The following is a 23,883-nucleotide window of genomic DNA, read 5'->3' as shown; positions in this document are numbered from 1 at the left end:
CGTTTTAGTTAAAAAAAAAAAAAAAAAGAGATGGAGACGTTTACCGATTTACTATATAAGATCTCCAAACTCTATCCATGCCATTGCACTGGAGAGATGACAGAATGTCACACTGACAACCTGCTACCTGATAGTGTTATCAGTGCTATAAGGATATTGGGGAAGATTTATCAAACTGGTGTAAAGTAGAATTGGCTCAGTTGCCCCAGCAACCAATCAGATTCCACCTTTCATTTTCCAAAGAGTCTGTGAGGAATGAAAAGTGGAATCTGATTGGTTGCTAGGGGCAACTGAGCCAGTTTCACTTTACACCATGTTTGATAAATCCCCCCCATTGTTCCACTCCTTGTGGGGGTGCTTATATACAAACAATAAGTATAGCATAAAGCAGCTCATGGTCACAAGCCGTGCGATGTAAATGGCAATTACGTCCCCAATTGTTGTAGAGCAGAATCTGTATAATTATCTCACAACCTCGGAGAAGATATAAGCAAAGGAAAAAGAAAAGGAGCAAAAACCAGCATAAATTATAGCGGTTTAGTAGACAAACGTAAAAAAAAAATAAAATAAAGAGTTACAGCGACCACTAATTGCTATCCAAATTTTACAGCTTTACTGTTGTCAAGTGTCATGTGCCTTTTTTCTTATGTGGACGAGCTGGTACAGTGCTCCCATTGATAAGTCGGAATTTCCGCTACCACCCCATGTAAAGGATTATACGGCAAAACCAAAGGAAAATGTCCCAATAATTGCACACTGGGAAGTTTGTTCACTCCGTTGCGTGATTCACCATTTCATACTTAATCAGAAGAATTCCCACAAAGTAGAAGGACTTATAGATGACACTACAATGCACGCTTGTACGTTGTCCCAGTGCTTCATACTTCAGACAGCGCAATCACGCATCAATCTAACATTCAAAGAGACGAGCCATCTGTGATGTGCGGGTAGGTGCACATTGTGTTCTCCTATACCTTGCCTTGCCCGCTCCAACATTGTCCCATATAGTACAACCTACTGGCTGGACTGTTGAATTGCACTTTCATTTTGCCAACCAAAATATTTCAAGGATATGTTTATTTTCTTCTCGAAATCACACCAGCTGCTTCACTAAGTGAATGAGCCCATTTATACTATAAGAATTTGCCCATTGTAAGACTGAGCCCAGGGACGGAGAACTTCCAAATCTGACCTGATCTATCTACGGAAATGTCAATATTTTGGATTGGCAGAGAGGTTGAGGTACGGTATGTATATAAATCACAAGCCACGGAGAGGTCACTATTTCTCATTAGTAATGGCCGTGTTCTTGGATTAGGATGCTTAACAGGCTCAAAATACATCTAAAATGCTTGTTCCTCACATGACTGCACTCATATGTCTTACACAAAACAAATGGGATGTTTCCGATGTACAGGACTTGTTCTCCCTCTGGAATGAATAGAACCACATACCCACGGCTCTATTTATAACACAGATGCAGGGGGCTGATACCGAGATCGACGAGGGGGATTTGGAGGTCTGACCCTCGTGATCTCTTACTTGTCCCCTATCCTGTGTCCAGAGCACCAACAAATCCCCATCTCCTGCTCTAGACAGTTCCTGACATGGCCAGAGGTGGCAGCAGAGAGCACTGTGTCAGACTGGAAAGAATATACCACTTCCTGCAGGACATACAGCAGCTGATAAGTACTGGAAGACTTGAGATTTTTAAATAGGTAAGTAAATTACAAATCTGTATAATTTATTGACACTAGTTGATTTGAAAGGATTTTCTTTTGTCACAGTATCCCTTTAACTAACATGCACGACAATCAGAAAAATAGTCACCATTACATAATGGTGAAAAGTAGAAGTTCAGGTTTGTGGTATGATTCTAAGGTACCAATAATACTCCTTATTTTTATTTAATTTAAAAAATGTCTGACTCATAAGCTGAGTCTAATGTACTGATGTTACATGACAGAAAAATCCGAAGCAAAGAGCAGGAATATCCCAATATTTTAATAAAGTGGGATGCTGGCAGACTGTTATTATAACTCGGTTTATTTTCTCTACCCTTTCAAGCTCTCAGAGTAAAGACATTTTGCAGAATTCCTGTTCCCCCATTCGGTTGGATCTCACCCAAACCATAGGCTTGCTTTTCTGTGGTTCCACAATGCTTTGCTGAATAGTTCGATATATGGAATTCATTAGCAATTTAACTGCTTGGGACTGGGAACTGGAGCCACATACGCCGTGGCATGGGCTGTTACACCAGCACACAACTTTTACATGCTATTTATTAGGTTTCCTAAATACATGTTCACAATCTCAGACAGCATGATACACTATGCCAGGGATGGGGAACCTTCGGCCCTCCAGCTGTTGCAAAACTACAATTCCCATCATGCCTGGACAGCCGAAGCTTTAGCTTCGGCTGTCCAGGCATGATGGGAATTGTAGTTTTAGCAACAACTGGGGAGCCGAAGGTTCCCCATTCCTGCTCTATGTGAATACAATGACAAATGGGGAGATTTATCAAACATGGTGTAAAGTGAGACTGGCCCAGTTGCCCCTAGCAACCAATCAGATTCCACCTTTCATTCCTCACAGAAAATCAAAGGTGGAATCTGATTGGTTGCTAGGGGTAACTGAGCCAGTCTCACTTTACACCATGTTTGATAACTCTCCCCATAGTGTATACTTAAATAGGTCCATACTCTAATTCCTCTAAGCTGTATGCTCTGGAAATACAGCAAATTAGTTTTTTTCTTTCAAATCAACTGCCTATATAGATTTGTAATTTACCTCAATTTAAAAATCTCAAGTCTTCTAGTACTTATCAGCTGCTGTATGTCCTGCAGGAAGTGGTGTATACTTTCCAGTCTGACACAGCGCTCTCTGCTGCCACCTCTGTCAGAGACAGGAACTGTCCAGAGCAGGAGAGGTTTTCGAAATAGATTTTTAAATAGAAGTAAAATACAAATCTATATAACTTTCTGAAACCAGTTGATATGAAAGAAAAAGATTTTCGCCGGATAACCCAGTTTAAAGTCTCAAAGTAGTTAAATCCTTTGCCGTGATATTTTGCTAAGATTCTGGAAATTTCCAGCTCGTGCTGACATAAGATATGGGTCCTAAAATAACGGTGTATATTGTGTCTCTTATAGTTAGATTCTTGTGGGGAACTGGAAATTCCAATGTTTGCTACTAGATGTCAGACACAATTACAGTAAGGCAGCCGTACAATCTTCAGGCCCACGTTATCCTAAAAGGACAAGCTTTTTAAAGTTTCCACTGAAATCAAACCGTGTAAAAACATCTAAATTGGATGTAGCGCGGCAGAGCAGTCCTGCATGCTAAGAATACCGCCGTGGGGGTAGGGGGTGGGTGAGTATTATGTACTAGATATAGCAGGAAAATCTTTTCGCATTTGTTCAAACGACTGAATTGTCTGAACACAGAAATGACAATAAACCAATAGTTTCCTCTTCTTGGTCATGGTGACTGGAAGGCACTCAGACACCACTGGTCTAAGCCAACGATCGCTAGATCGTCCGGGCAGCCCATAGAGGATAGTGGCGCTCTGCTGCCGCCGCTCCTATTCCTCGGCGCGACGGCAGCAGATCGCTGCTATCACAGTCGTTTGTTTTTCAACATGTTTGAAACACAAACGACGCAACGATCAGCCGACATGAACGATGTCTGCTGATCGTTGTCTTCTATACCACAGGACGATTATCGGCTGTAATGGTCGATATCGGCCGAATACGGCCAATACTCGTTCCGTGGAATATGGCCTTTAGGCTATGCCACCTGAAGAGTGGAATTGCTTCTAGTAATTACCAATGTGGGTGCATCGCAACTTGTAACATAACACGACTGCGATAAGGCAGTCACCCGAAGAAAGTTGACCTGAAAGCAAGTCATATGTTACTGCGACCTACAACTTCCATTTGGCTATGTGTACACAAACACATAAAAAATCTTTCAAATAAACTGGTCCTAGCAAGTTGCAGATATTTACTTCTATTAAAAAAAATCTCAAGTTTTCCAGTACTTATCCACTTCTGTATGTTCTGCAGAAAGTGGTGTATTCTTTCCAGTCTGGAGAGCAGGAGAGGTTTTCTATGGCGATCTGCTACTGCTCTGGACAGTTCCTGACATGGACAGAGGTACTCCTCTTTACTACATACAGTAATAGGCTATGTTCACACTACGGAACAGACCGGTCATTCCGTGACCCCGGCCGCGGGGCTCTGATCCAGGATCCCATTCAACATGTCACACATCACAAAACTACGGCTGTAGTTCTGCGGCGAGAACTACAGCCGTAGTTTTACGTAGTGTGAACATAGCCATACAATGTTTCTGATGTTATTTATGTTGCATTATGTTATGTGCAGTTTTTTTTTTCTTTTCAAAAAATCTTTATGATCACATCAATAAAATTTCCATACAAGAACGAGTTATCACATTTTTCCTTTACAAAATTTCCCCCCTCTTTTCCCCTCCCCCCCCCCTCCCCAGGTGGACCTCAGATGCTCAAACAAAGAAGAACCAACTCTTCATATCCTGTAATTCACTCCAACTGTCTTCCTCCACTATTCTCTCCCTCTTTCCCATACCTTTTCATACTTGACATACTGTTTTACCAAGTTACTCCAAGTCCCCACTCGTAATATCTCATTTGAATTCCAACTCCGCACGATCATGAGTCTTGCCACAAACAATCTCCTGCCCAAGATTTCCTTCTTTTTACTATTTATTCCCACTTTTATGTTATGTGCAGTTTGTATGTTCATCATCAGATATCATGGCACCATTGGATTACAGTATCAAGTGGAAACTATCTGCTGTAAAAAAATATTTGAAGATATATAGTAGAAGGTTCAGTATGTTAGCATATCTGTAGAATCTCTATTTCCTAGCTCTTGCCCAGATGACAGCTCCACCCATGAACTTCACAGCTTCAGCTACTGATTACTCATTACAATTTTATATACTATTTCCTTTTCCTTGTTTATTTCTCACCTTTTCTAAGTTGCACGCTATATACCTTTTCACCTTCAACTAAGTGCTATTCTCAATTTTTCTCTTCTTCTATGTAGGTTGCTCGGTATGAGCTCCAACATTATTTCTAGATTAAAAGCCAAATTTTGTTTCTCAAGTCTTCCAGTACTTATCAACTGCTGTATATCCTGCAGGAAGTGGCCTATGCTTTCCAGTCTGACACTGTGCTCTCTGCTGCCACCTCCATGTCCATGTCAAGAACTGTCCAGAGCAGGAGAGGTTTTCAATTGGGATTTGCAACTGTTCTGGTCAGTTCCTGCCACAGACAGAGGTGGCAGCAGAGAGCGGCAGATGGCAGCACTGTGTCAGACTGGAAAGAATACACCACTTCCTGCAGGACATACAGCAGCTGGTAAGTCCTGGAAGACTTAAGATTTTTAAATAAAAGTAAATTACAAATCTAATTTTCTGAAACCAGTTGATTTGAAAGAAAAATATTGCTGGAGTGCCCCTTTAACTAGGTGAAATCAGTGATCTCTAATAATGCCATCCAAAGTAGAATCTCCAGCTTTGAATCACTCATTCATTTCACTATTTTGTTAGAGATTTTGCAGGATATATATTAAACACTACTTAGTGGACACTAGAGTTTACTTCCTTGCTTTTAGTCCATAATCATGACCAAACCCTAGACAGAATGAAGTTCTCTTCCAACAGACATATGTACAATGCATGCTTGTTTATAGGGAACCTGTCACCCCCTGTGCCGGGGCAGAGCCCAGCCGACCCCCCACTAGAAACACTTATACTTACACCGTGCACGAAGTCCCGCTCCTGGATCCGCTCCCGCCGCCAAGATATCACCGTCTGAAGCCCGGCGCACGCGCATCAGAGATGAGTCCAATGCTCATAGAGAATTACGGCTCCATTCATTCTCTATGAGCGTCAGACTCATCTCTGATGCGCGTGCGCCGGGCTTCAGACGGTGATATCTTGGCGGCGGGAGCGGATCCAGGAGCGGGACTTCGTGCACGGTGTAAGTATAAGTGTTTCTAGTGGGGGGTCGGCTGAGCTCTGCCCCGGCACGGGTGGGTGACAGGTTCCCTTTAATAACATATACAATGGGGGAGATTTAACAAACATGGTGTAAAATGAAACTGGCTCAGTTGCCCCTAGCAACCAATCAGATTCCACCTTTCATTCCTCACAGACTCTTTGGAAAATGAAAGGTGGAATCTGATTGGTTGCTAGGGGAAACTGAGCTGGTTTCACTTTACACCATGTTTGATAAATCTCCCCTAATGTGTTATAACATGCAGTGTCCATACAATGTATTCACCAAAAAAAAACTGTAATGTGCTCATCCTTCGGGGAAACAGAATTAAAAAAAAAAGTCTATTCTTATCCTCTTCCCTCACCACTGTTTGCCCAAGCTGATCCCATTGCACAGCACTTGCTGTTTTGGGGGTAAGAGCATGCACTGCCCATCCAGCCAATCAGCAGCTGAGGCGGGACACTTCTGCAGATGCTGATTGGTTGAGTGGGCAGTGAAATTGCCAACCCCAAACTCAGCGCTGTACAATGGAACCTGTACCAGGAGAACGGCAGATTCCCTTTAAGTGATAGAACTGATGATATTATTGTACATATTATTTAGTTTACTTTTTCAAAATCCTTGATTTTTTATTCTCATGGGGGGGAGACCAGTAACTACAATAGCTTATTCAGGGCATTAAATCAGATGAAGTGCTCCCTTGCCACAGGAGAAAATATTGTGGAACCAACTTAACATAATGCTGCATTGAGTGTGACCACAGAATGTGAAATACATGTGGGCCTGTACACACACAGATGCACACCCATTCACATGCTTGCCTCTCGGTAGCACAGGCTTTCCTATGACAGCTCGGCAGTGTTTCCTTTAATTGCATGCCAAATGCCTCCAGCCTTGGGGCATTTCCCATAGAGATGAAAACCCTCTTGTTTCCAATCCACAAATCTTGTTAACAGTTACACTGCCAGCAAAAGTGACAACAGGCATGTTTTAACTTTGAGAAGGTAGTGTGGGATAGTTGCTGAAAGTTACCATAGACCTTGTGTATACTGAGCAATGAGACTTTCAGACTGTAGGATGGGTATGATTGTAATTATGTGTCAATGGACTGAATAAAGACCCAGTAAATAATCCCTGTATCCTGGGAATCTTTTCAACTAAAGCAGAGCAGCCACAAAGAATTTGGCATTAGTTAAAGGGGTACCCCAGCAAGAAAAAAAAATAAATCAACTGGTGCAAGAAAGTGCCAGAGATTTGTAATTTACTTTTATTGAAAAAAAATCTCCAGTCTTACAGTATTTATCAGCTGCTGTATGTCCTGCAGGAAGTAGGTGGTGTATTCTTTCCAATTCTTTCCAGGCTGGAGAGTAGGAGAGGTGTTTTATGCTGTAACAGACAGAGGTGGAAAGAGAGCTGGAAAGAATACACCACTTCATGCAGGACATGCAGCAGCTGACAAGTACTGGAGGACTAGAGATTTTTAACAGAAATAAATTACAAGTCTTTGCCGTTTTCTGACACTAGAGTACCCTTTCAATTCACTCTAAGGGTTCTTTTACACAACCTGACATGAAGCCTAGCAAGGACGCAAATGAGCATCAATCAGCGAGATCGGTGCATGTTTGCAAGTGCCTTAATGCAGCACAATTAATCCTTAAGTTTTTCATGGAAACTGACAGCACAGATATGCATGAATCTGATCAAAAATGCAGTGCATACTTACCATCAGCGCTGGTGTAATCCGGCACCATCAGCTCTCTTTCTGCTGCTGCTGTAACTACAGGCTGCTGCCCCACCTCTTCCAGAATAATTGACAGCCATAGGAGGCAGAGGTAGCCTTAAGGCTCAGCCAGGAGCTGACATTGCTGGGTCACACAGCAGCGCTGATGGTAAGTATGCACAGCATGTGTGATCTGGAAACTAAACACGGATGTATGCATATCCAATGCTATCAATTTCCTTTTGCTATCGGCAGCACATCTCCTGTTTACACAGAAAGATGTGAGGCAAATAATAATATATTTTGACGCTTTCTCTAAAGATACCATCAGATTCCTAATCCTCAACCGATCATTGTCTCTTTTACACAAGTTTCCCTTTAGACAGCATAGAAAAGAGCAGGATTCTGGGGCAGATAGCCTTTGCTTGTATTTTCCCCTTAGAGAGATGTAGAGAATAAAGGTTTTATTGGATAAAAAACGATGTTGTATATGTTCAAATAGAAAGCCTTTCTGGGCATAGATAATGCGTTTTTATGCTCCCTGTCGTCTTTTTTTTAAGTCCTAACTGTGTTGAAACAGTACAAGATATCAATGGGAAGAAGATTGACCTCGCAGAGGGACCTTCCATCATCTCACACCTTCATTATACATATTGTTGCAAATCAGTAAAACATTGATGTATATAAATGTATATATATATATGTAGTTATATGTAATTTCTCACACTTATCATAGTTTCACACACTTATCACAGTTTCACGTTACACCATGTTTGATTTATCTCCCCCTATATGTAATCAATGTTTCACCTCATTGAGTTGCAACACTGCCTATAGTGAAGGCACAAGGTCGGAGGTCCCTCTATGAAGTGAATCTTCTTCCCATTGCTCCAGTACATTAGCTGGCTTAGCTGGGTGTTATTAGTAGAGATTATACTGAGAATCAAATCTGTTGATAGTTTGTCCAACAGGGGTTGTGTACATAGAAGAGAAAAGAGAACCCAGGACATATCCCTGAGGACCACCAACAGCAAGAGAAAGAGGGGAAGAAGTAGGATCTGCAAAAGTTATCCTGAATGGCATAAGAAGTAGGAAGAAAAGCAAGAGAGAGCAGTATCCTTAAATGGGATATTCTAGCACCAGAAAAACATTTTAATAGTGAGTCAGGGTGATAGGAAATGATAAAAGACTGTATAGTCACCTGCCCTGATCCCTCTCTGCTGCATTGTCCTTGTCACTCACATAGTTCCTTTGATACACTATCCCTGCAGGAACTGCTCGCCCGGCCAGTCACTGATTGAGGCAGGTCACTGCTGCAGTTAGTGATTGGCCAAGCAGGCAGTTCCTGTGGAGAAGACACATCACAGGGACCAGGAAACAGCTGTGACTGGTTGGAATAAGTAGACATCAGAACTACAGTGAGGAATCAGGGAAGAGGAGTATGCTTTCACTTTAATTTTTAGGTTGTGGTCTACAGTATGAAATGCTGCAGAGTGATCAAGAATAATTAAAAGAGCAATACTTTTCTGTACATTTTTTAAATGTTTTAAGGGTAACTCTTGTTATAACTTTTAAAACTTAAAACAACAGTAGATGTGATATAAAGCATGTTTGTAATTTACTTTAATTATTTTTTTTGTTATCATGCTGTCAAACAAAGTTATACTTACTTCTGTTCAGGTCTAGTCTCCTGAAGCTTTTTATTCTTGTGCTGGTTGAAATAAAGAGACTAAACACATGAAGTCCCGGCCAGTACAGATAGTCACGGCTTAAAATGTCCATCAATCACATGACTGCCTTCTCTGTAAGAGCACAGACGACCAGGACTTACTGCATTTAGCTTCTTTTTTTCAACCAGCACTAAAAAGCTGCTTCAGGAGACTGGACCTGGATACAAGTAAGCATAGCTTTGTTTTAAAGCATAAAAAAAAATATAAATAAATTGCAAACATGCGTTATAGTCGTGGTGCTGAATACTGTATTCAATACCATCTTATTATAGAGTAAATATGCAAGGCTGCAGACAGTCTTTTCACCCATCAATCACATTCTAAATAAGAACAACCATAAGCATTGTCCAAGGTATGCCATGAATGCATCTTTTTAAGTCTTTCTACTCATATTTCTCACATAAAGGGATATGGTAAATATGTTTCAGAGCAATATCTGATCATCTTACCTTGTATTTGTGTTTGACCTTGGTTGCTAAATGGGTTTGGGTTAGTCAGTGAGGGTCTTGAGTTAGGATTGGTCTGTACCCTTATCCCCTGCCTCCGTATAAGCTCCAAATCACTGTAGCGTTCAGGGAAATGCTTGCTTGCTTGCTCTTCATGCTTTTGCCGATGCCCTGCAACATCCAGATACGATCAGTGAAAGAGCATTTACCTCTGAATTGAAGAAGCCAACAGTACATAATAGCTGTTGTTATATCCTATTCTGTAATCATACAGATTTCTCTCAAAGTGCATAGCAACCATCATGCCAACTATTATAGATTCCACAGGGTCTCTCATCTAACTTTCCCAATTCCTCAAATTGCAAATTTGCAATTTGCAGTTTAGAATTTAAGAAATTGGTCAGTAGAGATGAGCGTTTAAAGGGAACCTGTCACCAGGCATTATAGAGCAGAGCCTGCCCGACCCCCTGGTGGAGCCCTGGATACTTACCTTTTCCTGCAAGTCTCGCTTCTGGATCCGTGTCCCAGACGGAGATATCGGCGCCGGAAGATGGGCGTGCGCTGTAAGCAAATAACCGGAGATGAGTCAGATGCCCATAGAGAATGACTGGAGCCATCATTCTCTATGGTCGTCGGACTCATCTCTGCAGTGTGCATCGCTACCGAAGGCGAGATCTCCGTCCCAGGACTGGGTCCAGGAGCAGGACTTGCAGAAAAGGGTAAGTATCCAGGGCTCCACCGGGGGGTCGGGCGGGCTCTGCGCCGTAATGCCAGGTGACAGGTTCCCTTTAACACTGAACGTTCAACATTTAATTCCCAGTGGCTGAATAATATGGATGCAGCCCTAGGAAGTCCTGGAAAACATGGATACAGCCATAGGCCATTTGCTGTGTCCATGCTTTCCAGGACTCATTAGGGCTGCATCCATATTCTCCAGCCACCGCTAATCAAATGCAGAGCATTCAGGATCAAACAAACCCAAACTTACTGTAAGTTGGCTCATCTCTACTGGTGGGCAAACCTCTAGGACCTGTTTGGCTATGTTCACATTGTACTGTTCTTTTCATGCTTCAATCATTTGCATTGAATGCAACAACGGCTGTTGTTTGGCACTCAAAACATTGCATTGACTTCAATTCATATCGTTGCAGTATGAAAAGAATGGCCGATGTTTTAATGGAAAATAACAGCGGTTCTTTTTTTTTTTTTTTTTTTAAAGTACCTTGTGTGAACATAGCACCAAGTGTGTGTTCATACCCAACAGTTTTGTAGCAGAAAGATCTATTCCCTACATCGGTAATTTCTGCAGCTTGTGCAGGAAATTCTGCAAACCCTGTTCAGTTGAATGAGACAGTTGCAGAAATTTCTGCAACTAATCTTATAGCAGTCGGTTTATTTATGGTTATAATAGGATGATAAAAGAATCAGAATCTTAAAATGCCTAATATTAATGACAATTGCATGCTAAGGCTATGTTCACACTAAGTAAGAAAAAACAGCAAAAAAAACAAACATCAGTTTAATCGCTATGAATTGCATCAAAGTCTATGGAATAACGGACGTCATTTGCACACAGTGTATTAAATGACCCATCACCCACCCCTTCCCCTCATCCATCTCCTCCTTGGTTGAACTTGATGGACATGTTTTTTTTTCCACTGTACTATGTAACTATGGCGCATGTCTTTTGAGGCAGCCATCAAATAATGTTCATGACAATTATTTTCAACGTTTTTTTTTTTAAAACGGACTAAAATTTTTAGTTCTTCACACACAGTTATTATTTTTACCATCCTGTCACTGTTCTTACTATTAAATTTAATGGACTTTTCAATGAAGACACACCCAAAGGCCAAATCAATCCACCTACAGCTGTTATTGCATTGACGGATGTCATTTCAAAAAAATATAAATGGACAAGAAAAAAACGTTGTGGGAACATAGCCTAATTTTTTTTTCTTTTTTTTGGCGTAAAATGAAACTATTTTGAAATCTAAAATTAGAACAGTTATATAATCAGATTGTTAAATTGTATGCGCAAGCATCTGGTCCACATATGAGATCAAGTTCTATTCCTTACTTCCATAGATTCAAAAGAAGATAGAATAAACTGTGGGGAAATAATGAAGTCAAGTATGCCAGTTTTCTTGTAAATTTTTGTGTGCCGCACATACAGAATTGTAGATGTGACAAAATAATTAACATTCTTACGACTATTAAGATTCCACCTTTTATTTTCCAAATAGTCTGTGAGGAATAAAAGGTGGAATCTGATTGGTTGCTAGGGGCAACTGAGCCAGTTTCACTTTACACCATGTTTGATAAATCTCCCCCATTGTATTTTGTCTGCCACTGGTCTAAACCCTGCTCTATTCTACCTTTTGGCAGTACCTTCACCACTCATATTCCTTCCTTACCATTCTGTGATCTGTGTGGTCTGGATGTCAGAGGACTGGTCAAATCACGCCCTGGACTCTGAAATCACATACGTATTTCTCTGGCCCTATATTCAGTACTTGCTATAAGTCTTATTTGGATTTGGCTGGTGTTCATCCGTATTGTTATTTTGGATCTTCTGACCTCTGGCTTACCCTTATCTTACTTTCCATTTCTCTGCTGACTTGGCACTGTTCTTGCCTGCTTGGTTTTCTGACCCATTTCTAGTGTTTGTCTCTGTGTGCACTTTGGCATAGCAAGGGACTGTCAACCAGTTGTCAATGACCGCCTAGGGACGGGCCAGCAAGTAGGCAAGGACAGTCTTGGGGGGTCTCTACTAGAGTGCACTCTAGTTTTGTGTCTTTTCTCATGGATATGTAGTCTTGGGGGGCCTAGAACAAGAGCTCACTACTTTGTCTTCCCTGCCTAATCTCCCTGGTCGTCTGGTCCTAACATTTTGTCTCCGACCCCTTTGCCTTTAGACCAAAGTACCAGCTTACAGTACATCACAATGGCTAAACCTCCCTTATAACTGGAGCTTCCCTAAACATGGAGTTTGTTTTAGGCTGGATCAAGAATTGCATTCAAAATGAACAGGAAATATAAAGAAGGAACATCATGCACTGGTTCAAAAAATCTGAATAGATAACAGTGTTTGTCATTCTTCATAGTGTTTTAGTGGCATTTGATTAGTGTTTGTTTATGTATCCAGATGTTACTTTACCATTTATAGTGCCTTATTTATGCATTTATACAGAATGTTTATGCAGTGTGTTTTTTTAATTACATATGAGTTCAAGGTATAGTTTTTTTTTTCTAGTATTTCTCCTATAGGCAACTAAATAGAAAACAGAAAAAACTCTTTTAAGGGGTACAAGGTAAAAATAAATAAATTATAAAACTGCCTATTTTATTTGGCATAGCTTTTTTATGTATTTCCAATAGTGCTGTTTGTTTTTTTTTACTTAGTAAGATTATTTAGTACAACATGTCTCCATGCATTATCCACACTCTTCTGAGCCAGTGATTGACTGTAGAATTTTGAGTAATCAGAATGCTGTCAAAATCGCTTATTAAATATATCAAATATCATCAGAGTGCAAGCCTGGATATGACTCTTGTATGGCTAATGTTTAGTAAACAGTAAAGCATTGTATCCGTTTCAATCTAATACTTAATCAATATCTATTCCACATCAAATGTTCTTGACATCTACAGCAGACAGTATTGTCAATAATAAGGGAAAAAGTTTGGGTTTATTCCTGGAATTAGTTGGGTGAAATTCTGTATGCTAAAATGTAATGCTAGCTATGTCTTATTAGGAACAAGCAAATTAAATTGTAGTCTTGTTCTGCAATCAATAATCCAGTAGGGAGCTCTGTGACGTCATATGTTCTCGCATATCCATAATATAATATAGGAAAAGTTATTTAGAACATCATTATTATTATAGGTCTTTGTTGTTGAATCAGTAGATAACACCTTCTCATTTGTCCTATTTGTGTTTGTCCTATGTGTAGGATGAGGTAGGAGCCCCCTGATCCTTCCCTACCAGTTAAAATTAAAATACGGGCCACATGGGGCTCTCTAGTGCAGAACTGGTGTCCATTGAAAACAATTTATAACAAAAAGAGAGCTAAGCTCTATTCACGCCATGGTTGGATGCTACATCACCAGTTTATGTTGGGATGGCAGCAAGGAGGTATGTTGACCTATACCACACCAGGCACATTCACTTAAAGGAGAAGTCTGGTGATTTCAAAAAATTGTCAGCCGGCAAGGGCAGGGAGCGACATAATAAACAATCACTACTCCCCTCTCCCCGTGCCTGCGAAGTACCATGTCAGAGGCCCAGTTATGCCCCCCTCAAGGAAGGCATTTTCCCCCAAGTTCCGTTGTCGTCACAACGTCAAAATTCCTGTCCCATCTGTTGGATTGCCCCACTGATCAGCCAATCAATGACTGCAGTGATGTACCGCCCCAGTCACTGAATGGCTGAGTGGGTGGTATGTCAACCAGGTTGTGACATTGCAGCTGAAGGAGATGCTCAGAGCCCACCGGGAGTCCCAGATTATTGAGACTGCTGCAAAGGAAAGGGGAAAGGTAAGTAGTGATCATTTATTGCCTTCCCCCCTGCCTCTGCCGGCTGGCACATTTGTACATTGGAATGTCCATATGCTGCTAGTGACTACATTTGGTCCATTTCCCAACCATATAATTTCATTTTGTAGGATTCAAAAGCATGATTTACTGTTTGAGAAAAGGAAGGAGCATAGTCACTTGTAGAGTATGCTCAGTCCATTGAAGTGAGTAGGCCCACTTCTGGTCAGGATATCTTGAAGTATACCAGTGATGTAAAGACTCAACATGCTGTGAACCTAGCCATACTTGCATTTTTTTTTTCGTTATTAAAGTCCTCGTCACCAGTGCTGGTGGTGTGAGTGCAGTTATATGAGCTAGTCACGCTCACAAATATGCTCATATGACCATTGGGAATTAAAACATAAATGGAAAATGGATTTTCTGTAAGTAGCTTTAGCAAAACCTTAAGAGTATCCTAAACTCCAACTTGTACTTATACGCCACTTATAAGGGTTCTTTGACGTCAATCTTCTGTCTATTTATCTTTCCCGAATTTTCTACAGGCTCTTTGTCAACCACATTGCCTGCAGAGAGATTCATGTTCCCACCTCTGAAGTGGGAAGATGTATACCAAAAGGATGAAATGAGTTGGTCACACTAAATTATTTTGCTTGAGATGACAGGCAGTGGGAATCTTTTAATATTTCCCTTAAGCAGTCTGGCCAATTACAGAAATATTGGGTTTCTAACGGAAGGAAAATATATGTTTTAAATCTTTTGATAAAATTGCTTAGTACTGACACTCAAACGTAATTTTTTTAATACATAGTGTATTACTCATCGTTTGAGGTTGTGATTTCCTTTGATTTATCTACAACAACTACAGTCATAAGGGTCAGTATTAAGCTAACCTTTTTCATAGTATTAGAGATAAAACTTTGCCTCTTAATTTCACCCCGAATCAAACTGAAAGTGTACCTGCCATACATGTCGTCATGGCAGATGCTTAGATCAATTGGAGTCTGGCAGTCCCACAAACTTATCTGAGTAACATGACCCCAATTGATAAAAATTTTTGAAATGGCTCTGAAACATGCCAAAAGTTTTTTTTTTTTTTTTTGACAGTGCAGTTCTTTGGTCTTTGACAGCCCTGATCTCAGAACCCTAAAACTTTCACATTTCATTTTGGAACTTACTATTTTTTTGGTTGATCAAATATACTATTGAAATAGAATGCAACAAGACAAAAAAAAAATGCCAGTTCTAATTTTTTCTGCTCTGTACAACGATATTCAGATCTATGGGGTCCTTCACCTCTGCCACAGTTTTCATTTACTGCTCAAAATAGAGCTGAACTGTCTGTTGCTTAATGGACATTAAAGTCAATGGGATCCGTCCAGTTTCCATATGGGACCCCTGCCAGAAGGCATTTTCCCCTGAGTTGTGATGACGTCATAACTCGGGGGAAAAGGCCTGTCCCGGCTGATGGACTGGCCGATCAGCCAATCAGTGACTGAGCCGGCATCCCACCCCAGTCACTGACTGGCTGAGCGACCAGTCCATCAGCCAAGTCATGACATTTCAGCTCCAGAGATCCCGGAACCCGACGGGGGTCCCGTGGCCAGTCTCACCACTCACTGGAGGCACGGGAAGAGGTAAGTTAGTACTTGTAATCAATTTCCCTCCCAGCCCCTGCCGGCTGCTGAATTTTATAATCCACTGGATTTTTCCTTTAACTGTACCTTATTTCAGCTTATTTGTATAATAATATAAAGTCATAATTTGTTAAGTGGTGTACTGTTCAAAATTAGTTACTATATAAAAGCATGATGGCAACTTCATGTAACCTCCAAGAGGTTTATAATATGCAGTAGGAGTACAAGTACATAATTTCTTGTGATACATACCTCATCTACTGCAGAATCTTTTTTTGTAAGAAAATAAGAAAGAAATAAGTAAGAAATAGAATTCTGCCCACCATTTATATGAAAATCACCTCTTTTCATAAAGATAGACTATTTTCATAAAGATAAAATACAGTGGTACCTCGGTTCTCGAACTTAATTGGTTCCGGAAGGCAGTTTGAGAACCGAGCAGTTTGAGAACCAAGCAGCGTTTTCCCATAGGAAATAATGTAAATGTGTTTAATTGGTTCCAGCACTCACCAATAATTACCTACAGTACCCATATATTACATTGTATAGCTCCCAGTATAATCCCTACAGTACAGGACAGAACAGCACTATATACTGTACAGGACATTATACACAAGAAACATTCAACAAAACCAGCAATTATAGTACAGTAGTCACTAACTCCTCACTTATCCTTTACTGTAAAGAGTCCCCCACCCCCCATCCCAGCACTGTAACGGATGGGAGATGGTGGTGCACTGACTGTACTACTACTGTACTGTATATGGACTCCAGCAGTCTTATACAGTACTGTACTGTATGTGAAGCCTCTCCAGTGCTAAACTCACCAGGTACAACCCACCATCGCAAAAACGCTCAGATACCGAGTACTTCAAGACTGGGTGCCAGAAAAGTGTTTCCGAATTGAGCAACAGTTTGGGAACCAAAGCAAACTTTCCTTGAAGATACAGTTTGAGTTCCAAGCAGTTTGAGAACCGACCAGTTTGAAAACCAAGGTACCACTATATTATCACTATACTACCATACTATGTCCGTGACTGAATAATACCACTATAATGCTACAAAAATCACTATATCTGTCAGGAAAGGGGAAGCAGGGACAAGACACGACAGTGAGCCCTAATGCTGAGCCCACCAACTGTCCCTACCTACTTGCCTCAACCGGCCCTTGGCGGCCGTGGTCAACCACGAAGACCCTGTGCTAAATGCATGCACACAGAACAAGACAGACAAACAAACAAACAAACACAATATGGGATAGTCAAACAGGCAAGGTCAGAACCAAACGGGCAGCGTAGTACAGAATCAAGTAACAATCGGATAGTCAAAAGTCAGGCCAGAGATCAGGTAACGAAGTCGAGCAAACAGAGGGAGTTAGGACGGGGATCACAGGAATAGACAGGGGGAGCTGGGACCAGGGTATGAAACCTAAATAGCCAGCGCTGGGACACTGCTTCAGCTTTTTTTTTATGCTGATCAAGAGCCCGGTCCTGATCCCCATTGGACCGGCGCTCTGATCTTCCAGGTTGCAGACAGGCAGAGAAACCAGTCAATCACACAGACTACTCAGCTGCATAATTAAGTCCAGCAGAACTCAGCTTAACTCATGAATTGCCAGAAGCTGAGAAGTAATTGGGTGTTGCACACAAAAGCAAACACCAGGCCCAGTTCACACCAGGCTACTTCACATTCCTGACAATATCAAGACCAAACATTTACAATAATATCATTATACAAGGAACAAATAATACTGCCACATCATGACCACATATCATAACAACAAAGTGTCTGAATATTACCTGTATATAATATTACATATAGTTACATCCAGTGACTCACAGAGGGCATTTTCTCTGACTGTAGACACTCTCTTTTCTTTTCTTCCCCTTCCAGCCAACCATGATGGATGAACATCTTAGCCTCTGCACTTTTCCAACATTGACATCCTTTCAACATTCTTTTCCCTACCCATAGTGCCCCAAATGGTAATTAGGTATTTGCACCCAAGTAGGTAGATAGGTGTCCAGTAGGTCCAATCCCCTGTCCTTCCTTGTGAATGTTTTGACATATGGAGAGGGGAAGGTTAATTGCTGCCAACAGTGACTGGCTAAGTGCACATTTCCTAAATATGGAGATGTGGATTAGGAAACAGGGAGGATGGAGGATGGAGCACTATGGGATTAGGCAGGTGAATATGTATTTTTATTTTAAAGTAAAGCAGAGCCCTTTTCTCTCTAGGGCTATATTCATACTAAGTAAAAAAAATAAGATATAACGTCTGCTTTTAAAAAAAATAAAAATAAATAAAAAATACTTTTTTATTACCGCATTTTATTTGATGTCAATTGGAATTCATTGAAGTTAAGATGGTCGCCCTTAATGCACATAGTGTATTAATAACAGATGTTTGCATGGACATCATATTAATGATCGTGACAATTATTGACTGACTTTTTTTTTTTTTTTTTTGCAAACAACGGACATTATTTTTAGTTGTTTACACATATTTTTTTCTCACCATCCTTTCACTGTCTTTATTATTAAATTCAATGGACCTTCAAAAAAAAAAAACCCCACACCCAAAAAGGCCTGAACTAAAATATTGAACCAAAGGCCATCATTATAAGGACTGATGTCATTTAAAACTCAAAATGAGAGATATCATAAAAAAAATAAAAAAAACGGAAAGAAAAAATGTCATGTGAACATAGCCTATTACTGGAGCAGTATTTGCAAAAATAAGATAAAAACAGGAAAAAAGGGATGGACCAATACAACTGGGTGGGGAATAGTGAGCAGAGTCTGCTCCTGAAAACATTTGCGATTAGAAGAACAAACTGAAAGGTGAAAAAAACAATTTCATAAATTTAAAATTTTGACTTGCATAGTGTCAAATATTACACCAAGAGGAAGTTAATTGATAATTTTAATGCGATTAAAAGCACATGCTGTGTCCCACATTTCCTGTGAAGTTGATTCATCCTTGTAACATCTGTTTACCAAGTGTAAGCAGTAAAGCCAAAAAACAGCATTTGGTAAAAATGTTTTTAGATCAGCCAACAATGACAGAGACTGTTTGATAAAGACTGTGCCATCAAAACTATCAAATCTCGTTCCAAATTTTTTTTATGTTTAATGCATGACATTGTACAGTGTCATTACTGTAGTTGCCACCCACTTGGAAAAGTGAAAAGGCATAGCACTGACCTGAGCTGATAAATATGTCCAGATGCAGGTTAGGGCATATGGGTGTTAACCAAGTGGGAGAGTAGTTGTCTCTCATGCATAGTCCATTGATTTCAGTGGATATCATGGACTATAGACAATTCCTCTAAGGCATTTTTCCTAAATTTGACAGAATTTCATAATATTTATTCTCCTTCAACAATTAGTAAATGCGGATGAAATGGAGATTGGCCATCTATTAGAAATACTAAGGAGCAAAATTAAACAGGAAATTCAGTTCTTCCTGTGTCAACACTTCGGTTTAACATGTGCAAACTTCTCATGTTTTGGACTATAAATTTTAATATAAGTGTGAAAGTCTTATACAAATTTGTTCACACGTTTTCTTGAATTTAAAAAAAAAATACTGAGCAGAAGCTTAGTTTTTGTAGCCCTTAAAGATTTCATAAAATGTAACAACTCCTCTGATGGATATAATGTGATTTTGTGTTCATGAACATCTAAATAGTTATAGATATGGTATTAACTTTTTATTATCTTTTAAGATCTTTTATAGGAGCTGAAACAATTACTTTGTTACTTCGAGCACTTGAGTATTAAAAAAAACTTGACTTGAGTAATGAGCATTCGAGTATTTTCATGCTCACTCATCTCTAATCGCTACATGTAATAGCGATGCTCGGGTGGTGGCTGGCGCTAGGGTAGAGAAAAAAATAAAGATTATAATTACCTGTCCAGGCTCCCCCGGGGTCCTGCTGCCTTGTTGCTGTGTTCTTCATTCACTGCAGCTCTCTATGGCACTTCCGAACCTATCTGTGAAGTAACTATCAGCCAATCACTGGCAGTGGCATTGTCTTGTCTCGGCCAGTGATTAGCTGACCAGCCTGTTACTTTAGAGACGGGATCAAAGGTCCCTGAGGTGGCTGCCGAGAGCGGAAAAAACAGGAACAAGGCTGAAGGACATTGGGGGAGAGCCTGAACAGGTAAGTACATCTCTTTATTATTTTTAAACCAAAGCAAGGGCTGCACAGACATTGGCCGTGCAGCCCTTGCTGCATGATAATGGAGTCATGTATGGGCTCAACATCATCTGTCGGTGGTTGTTCGGGAGAACCCCATACACCTTGATTGACACCCAAATCCACTGCGAGTGTCTGAGGACCACAGTAGGGAATCTGGAGTAGTCTGAAATCCATCTCCTGCCTTATTCAGTAATTGAAGTTAAAAAAAACGGAATGTGTGAAAACACCTTTAACATTATTATATTTTCTGAGAATTCTCAAGTCAATATACAAGAGTATATATACAAAGGGATTATCAGCCGAATAGGCAATTGCTCTGCGTAATAGGGCCAGGGATCAGCTAAAGGGCAAACATTAATTCATCAGCTGATTGCCTCCATTTCAACTGCTAAAAAAATGGGTTGGTTGCACATCTCCCAGTGAAATAGGGGATGTGTGGCCAAATAATGATGGAAGCAGAGGGCAGCACAAATGAACCAGTAATTGTTAGTATGGCCCTCCCTGCACAATGGTCGAGCCTTGGAATGGGCTCATTAAACAGTGAATTGATGGAGATCAGAAAAAATCTGCTGTACATAAACATTGCATCACTGTCTATAGAAAACGCCACAGCAGAACAATGTTGATGTCAACAGAGCCTTTTGTTACTTTATATACATGAACAACCCACTGCCAGCCAGGACCTTCTTAAGGTATAACAGAGAAAAACCAAGCATCAAGTTTTTTTTTTCTAAAAAGCTTTTTTAGTATTTTTTTTGTTAATAATTTTTAGTTTTATGAGTTGCTCAAAGTAAGGTCACTATTATTTTCTTTCTTCCTTTATTGTAATTAGCTTCTGATTAAATTGTTCCTATTTTACATGAGATAAAACTACAAGGTGCAATGGGGACTGGAAAAGATGTGAATGTTCATCATCTCTGTAGAGTGCTGCAAGAATATGTTGGTGCAGCAGAAAATAAAACTGAAAATAAATGTAAAAATATTGTAAAAAAAAAATGCTAAACTCTGGGAATTATATTAAGAGAATGGCCATAGCAAAATTTAACATTTGTATTTTCCAGCGTATAAGACGAGAAATCTCAGAAGTCGGGAGTCGTCTCATACGCTGGGTATGGTCGACGCATACAGTGGGGGAGCTAAAAAAAATGGCTGCATCCCCACCCTATGCAGTGACCACTATAAAAAAAAAACCCAGATAACTCACCTGTTACCCGTTCCCGGCAGCCACGCGTCTCCCATCCCTTTCCCGGCGCAGTTCCCGGCATTGTGATGTATACTGCCTGTGCCGGAGGTCCCTGAAGCTCTCCCGGGCAGCCGAGCGTCTCACCCGAGTAGCTCGGAGAATCTTGGTTGTCGGGAGAGCTTTGAGAGAATAACAGAGGCTCCGGTAGTCCCCGAAGCCTCTGTCATTCCCCCGGCAGCCGAGCTTCTCCGATGAGACGCTTGGCTGCCCGGGAGAGCTTCGGGGATCTCTGGCGCAGACAGTTTACGTCACACTGCCGGGAACTGCGCCGGGAAAGGGATGGGAGACAGGTGAGTTAACTGCTGTTTTTTTCTTTTCTTTAACTGCAGTTAAAGAGTCACTGTCGTATTTTTTTTTTTTTCAGAAATCAATAGTCCAGGCGATTTTAAGAAACTTTGTAATTGGGTTTATTAGCCAAATCTGCCATTATCTGCATGTAAAAAGCCTTTTCCCAGGTCCCCCCCTCCTTCCTCTTTTTCATCCACTCTGAAAAATCAGAAAATTGTGACTTGTTGCAGGAGTCGTCCCCTGTCTGCTCTAGGGAGAGGGGAGGGGGGGGGGAGGAGGAAGGAGGGAGTTAGCCGGCAGCAGAAAGCAGATAACAGAGGATTACAGGCACGGAGCTGGGTGACAGCTGTAATCTGAGCTCAGACAGGTCACTGGTGACTGTCACAGGAGATATCCCATGAGGGATTTGTAGATTAACTCTTTGTTATCCTGTTTTGGTCTTTTCTTTAGCTCTCTCCATAGGAGAACAATGAAGACAGGGGGGAGAGCTTCAAACTGCTTTTTCATGATAAAAATGCATTTTTCGGATAATAAACCCAATTACAAAGTTTCTTAAAATCGCCTGGACTATTGATTTCTGCAAAAAAAAAATTCACGACAGTGACACTTTAACCCCTGCCTGACCGCAGCAGGGCTCCAGTTTGTAAAACCTGCTGCAGTCAGGCAGGGGTTAACCTTTTTCCGGCATATAAGGTGAACCCCTGACAACCTTCTTGAAAGTCAGGAGTCATCTTAGGCGCCAGGCGCCTTATACACTGGAAAAGACAATACGTATTGTGAGAATTAGCATGGAATGATCATATCACATTGCAGAAAAGCTGCAATTACCTAATGTGCCAATAAGACCATACTAGCACAGAGCAATATGACAAAAACAAACAAACAAAAAAAAACATACACTATATAGTAAGCTGTGATGACTACTAGGTACAGAAGATCAGGTTACGGGAGTTCTAGAATACTGAATAAAATCACTTAAACACGCAAACAGTACAACAAAAAGTATGAATTTTTAGAAGAAATTCTCCATACAGTTTTGCAAGCAGAACAGTAGTGATTTTCTTTCCTTAGGAAACCACACTATGACCACAGGCTGCCAGCCCGCTGTTTCATGTTATGTTCTCATTAAATAAAACCAGGACCAGGATTTCTGATTATTTCTAGGCGGCATCATTTTCTTATTTTTGCTGCATAACTTCCTCTTTCTTCCTATATTTTTGTCTGCATATTTCTGTCTGCATCAAATTTCCTTGCAGTATATTTCAATAGCGGTAAGTTACCTCATGGGATCGCTATCTCTGGGCTAAGATGCTTGGTACTTCAAGAAATTCTCATTTCAAGACATTGGGTTAGGTTTAGAACAGGTTACGACAGGTTGCACAGGTGACTTTTCCACCAATGACCTATGCTATGTATATAGCATGTGACTGCGACCTGCTTGCAACTTCTCTACAAGATTTTTTTTTTAACGGTTAATTTGCAATGGTAATAAAGTTGTGCAACAGCAAGTTGCAGACAAGATCAAAGTTTCTGTGTAGCCTTAGTCTAATTGAACCATGTAATGGCTTCTTTTAACAACCACCAATTTTCTCAGCTGGCGCTTATATTAGGCTGCTATTTTTCTATCTAAAAGGAGAAAGGCCTTTCCTTTTCTGCATACAATTAAGTGGCAAATTATACAACTCCAGATGATGCAATGCAAATATATATATATATATATATATATATATATATATATATATATATATATAAAATATATGTTCAGAATCAATCTACTTCTGCTTCTAAACCTGACCCAATGTGACCTAAACAGAATCCTGTGTATAGCAAAGTCTTGAGAAAAGGAACCAACATAAGAAATATGCTACATCATACAATTTGCATATAGGTTCCTAATTCACGCTACACCTCCTCAGAAATTGCATGTTGTTTAAAATGAATATACCACTAGGTACATCACTTTGTGTTTTTTTACATGGAAAGACCGGTACAGGCACGGGGATACCGGTGCGGTCCATTTTTTGAA

At 40.5% G+C, this 23,883-nt stretch overlaps 1 protein-coding gene across 1 annotated transcript in view; it reads right to left on the bottom strand.

Annotated features, from left to right (window-relative positions):
* Nucleotides 1–23,883, bottom strand: part of RUNX3 (RUNX family transcription factor 3) — a 107,203-nt gene that overhangs the window by 2,478 nt on the left and 80,842 nt on the right. The window contains exon 6 of the mRNA XM_069972509.1: nt 9,949–10,116. Within this exon, the coding sequence (XP_069828610.1) occupies nt 9,949–10,116 (168 nt within the window). The remainder of the gene's footprint in view (nt 1–9,948; nt 10,117–23,883) is intronic.

Source organism: Dendropsophus ebraccatus, chromosome 5 (genome assembly GCF_027789765.1).
Source record: "Dendropsophus ebraccatus isolate aDenEbr1 chromosome 5, aDenEbr1.pat, whole genome shotgun sequence".
Classification (NCBI taxonomy): Eukaryota; Metazoa; Chordata; class Amphibia; order Anura; family Hylidae; genus Dendropsophus; species Dendropsophus ebraccatus.
The sequence above is the reverse complement of the archived record's forward strand: the minus strand, read 5'-3'. Positions and strand labels throughout refer to the sequence as shown.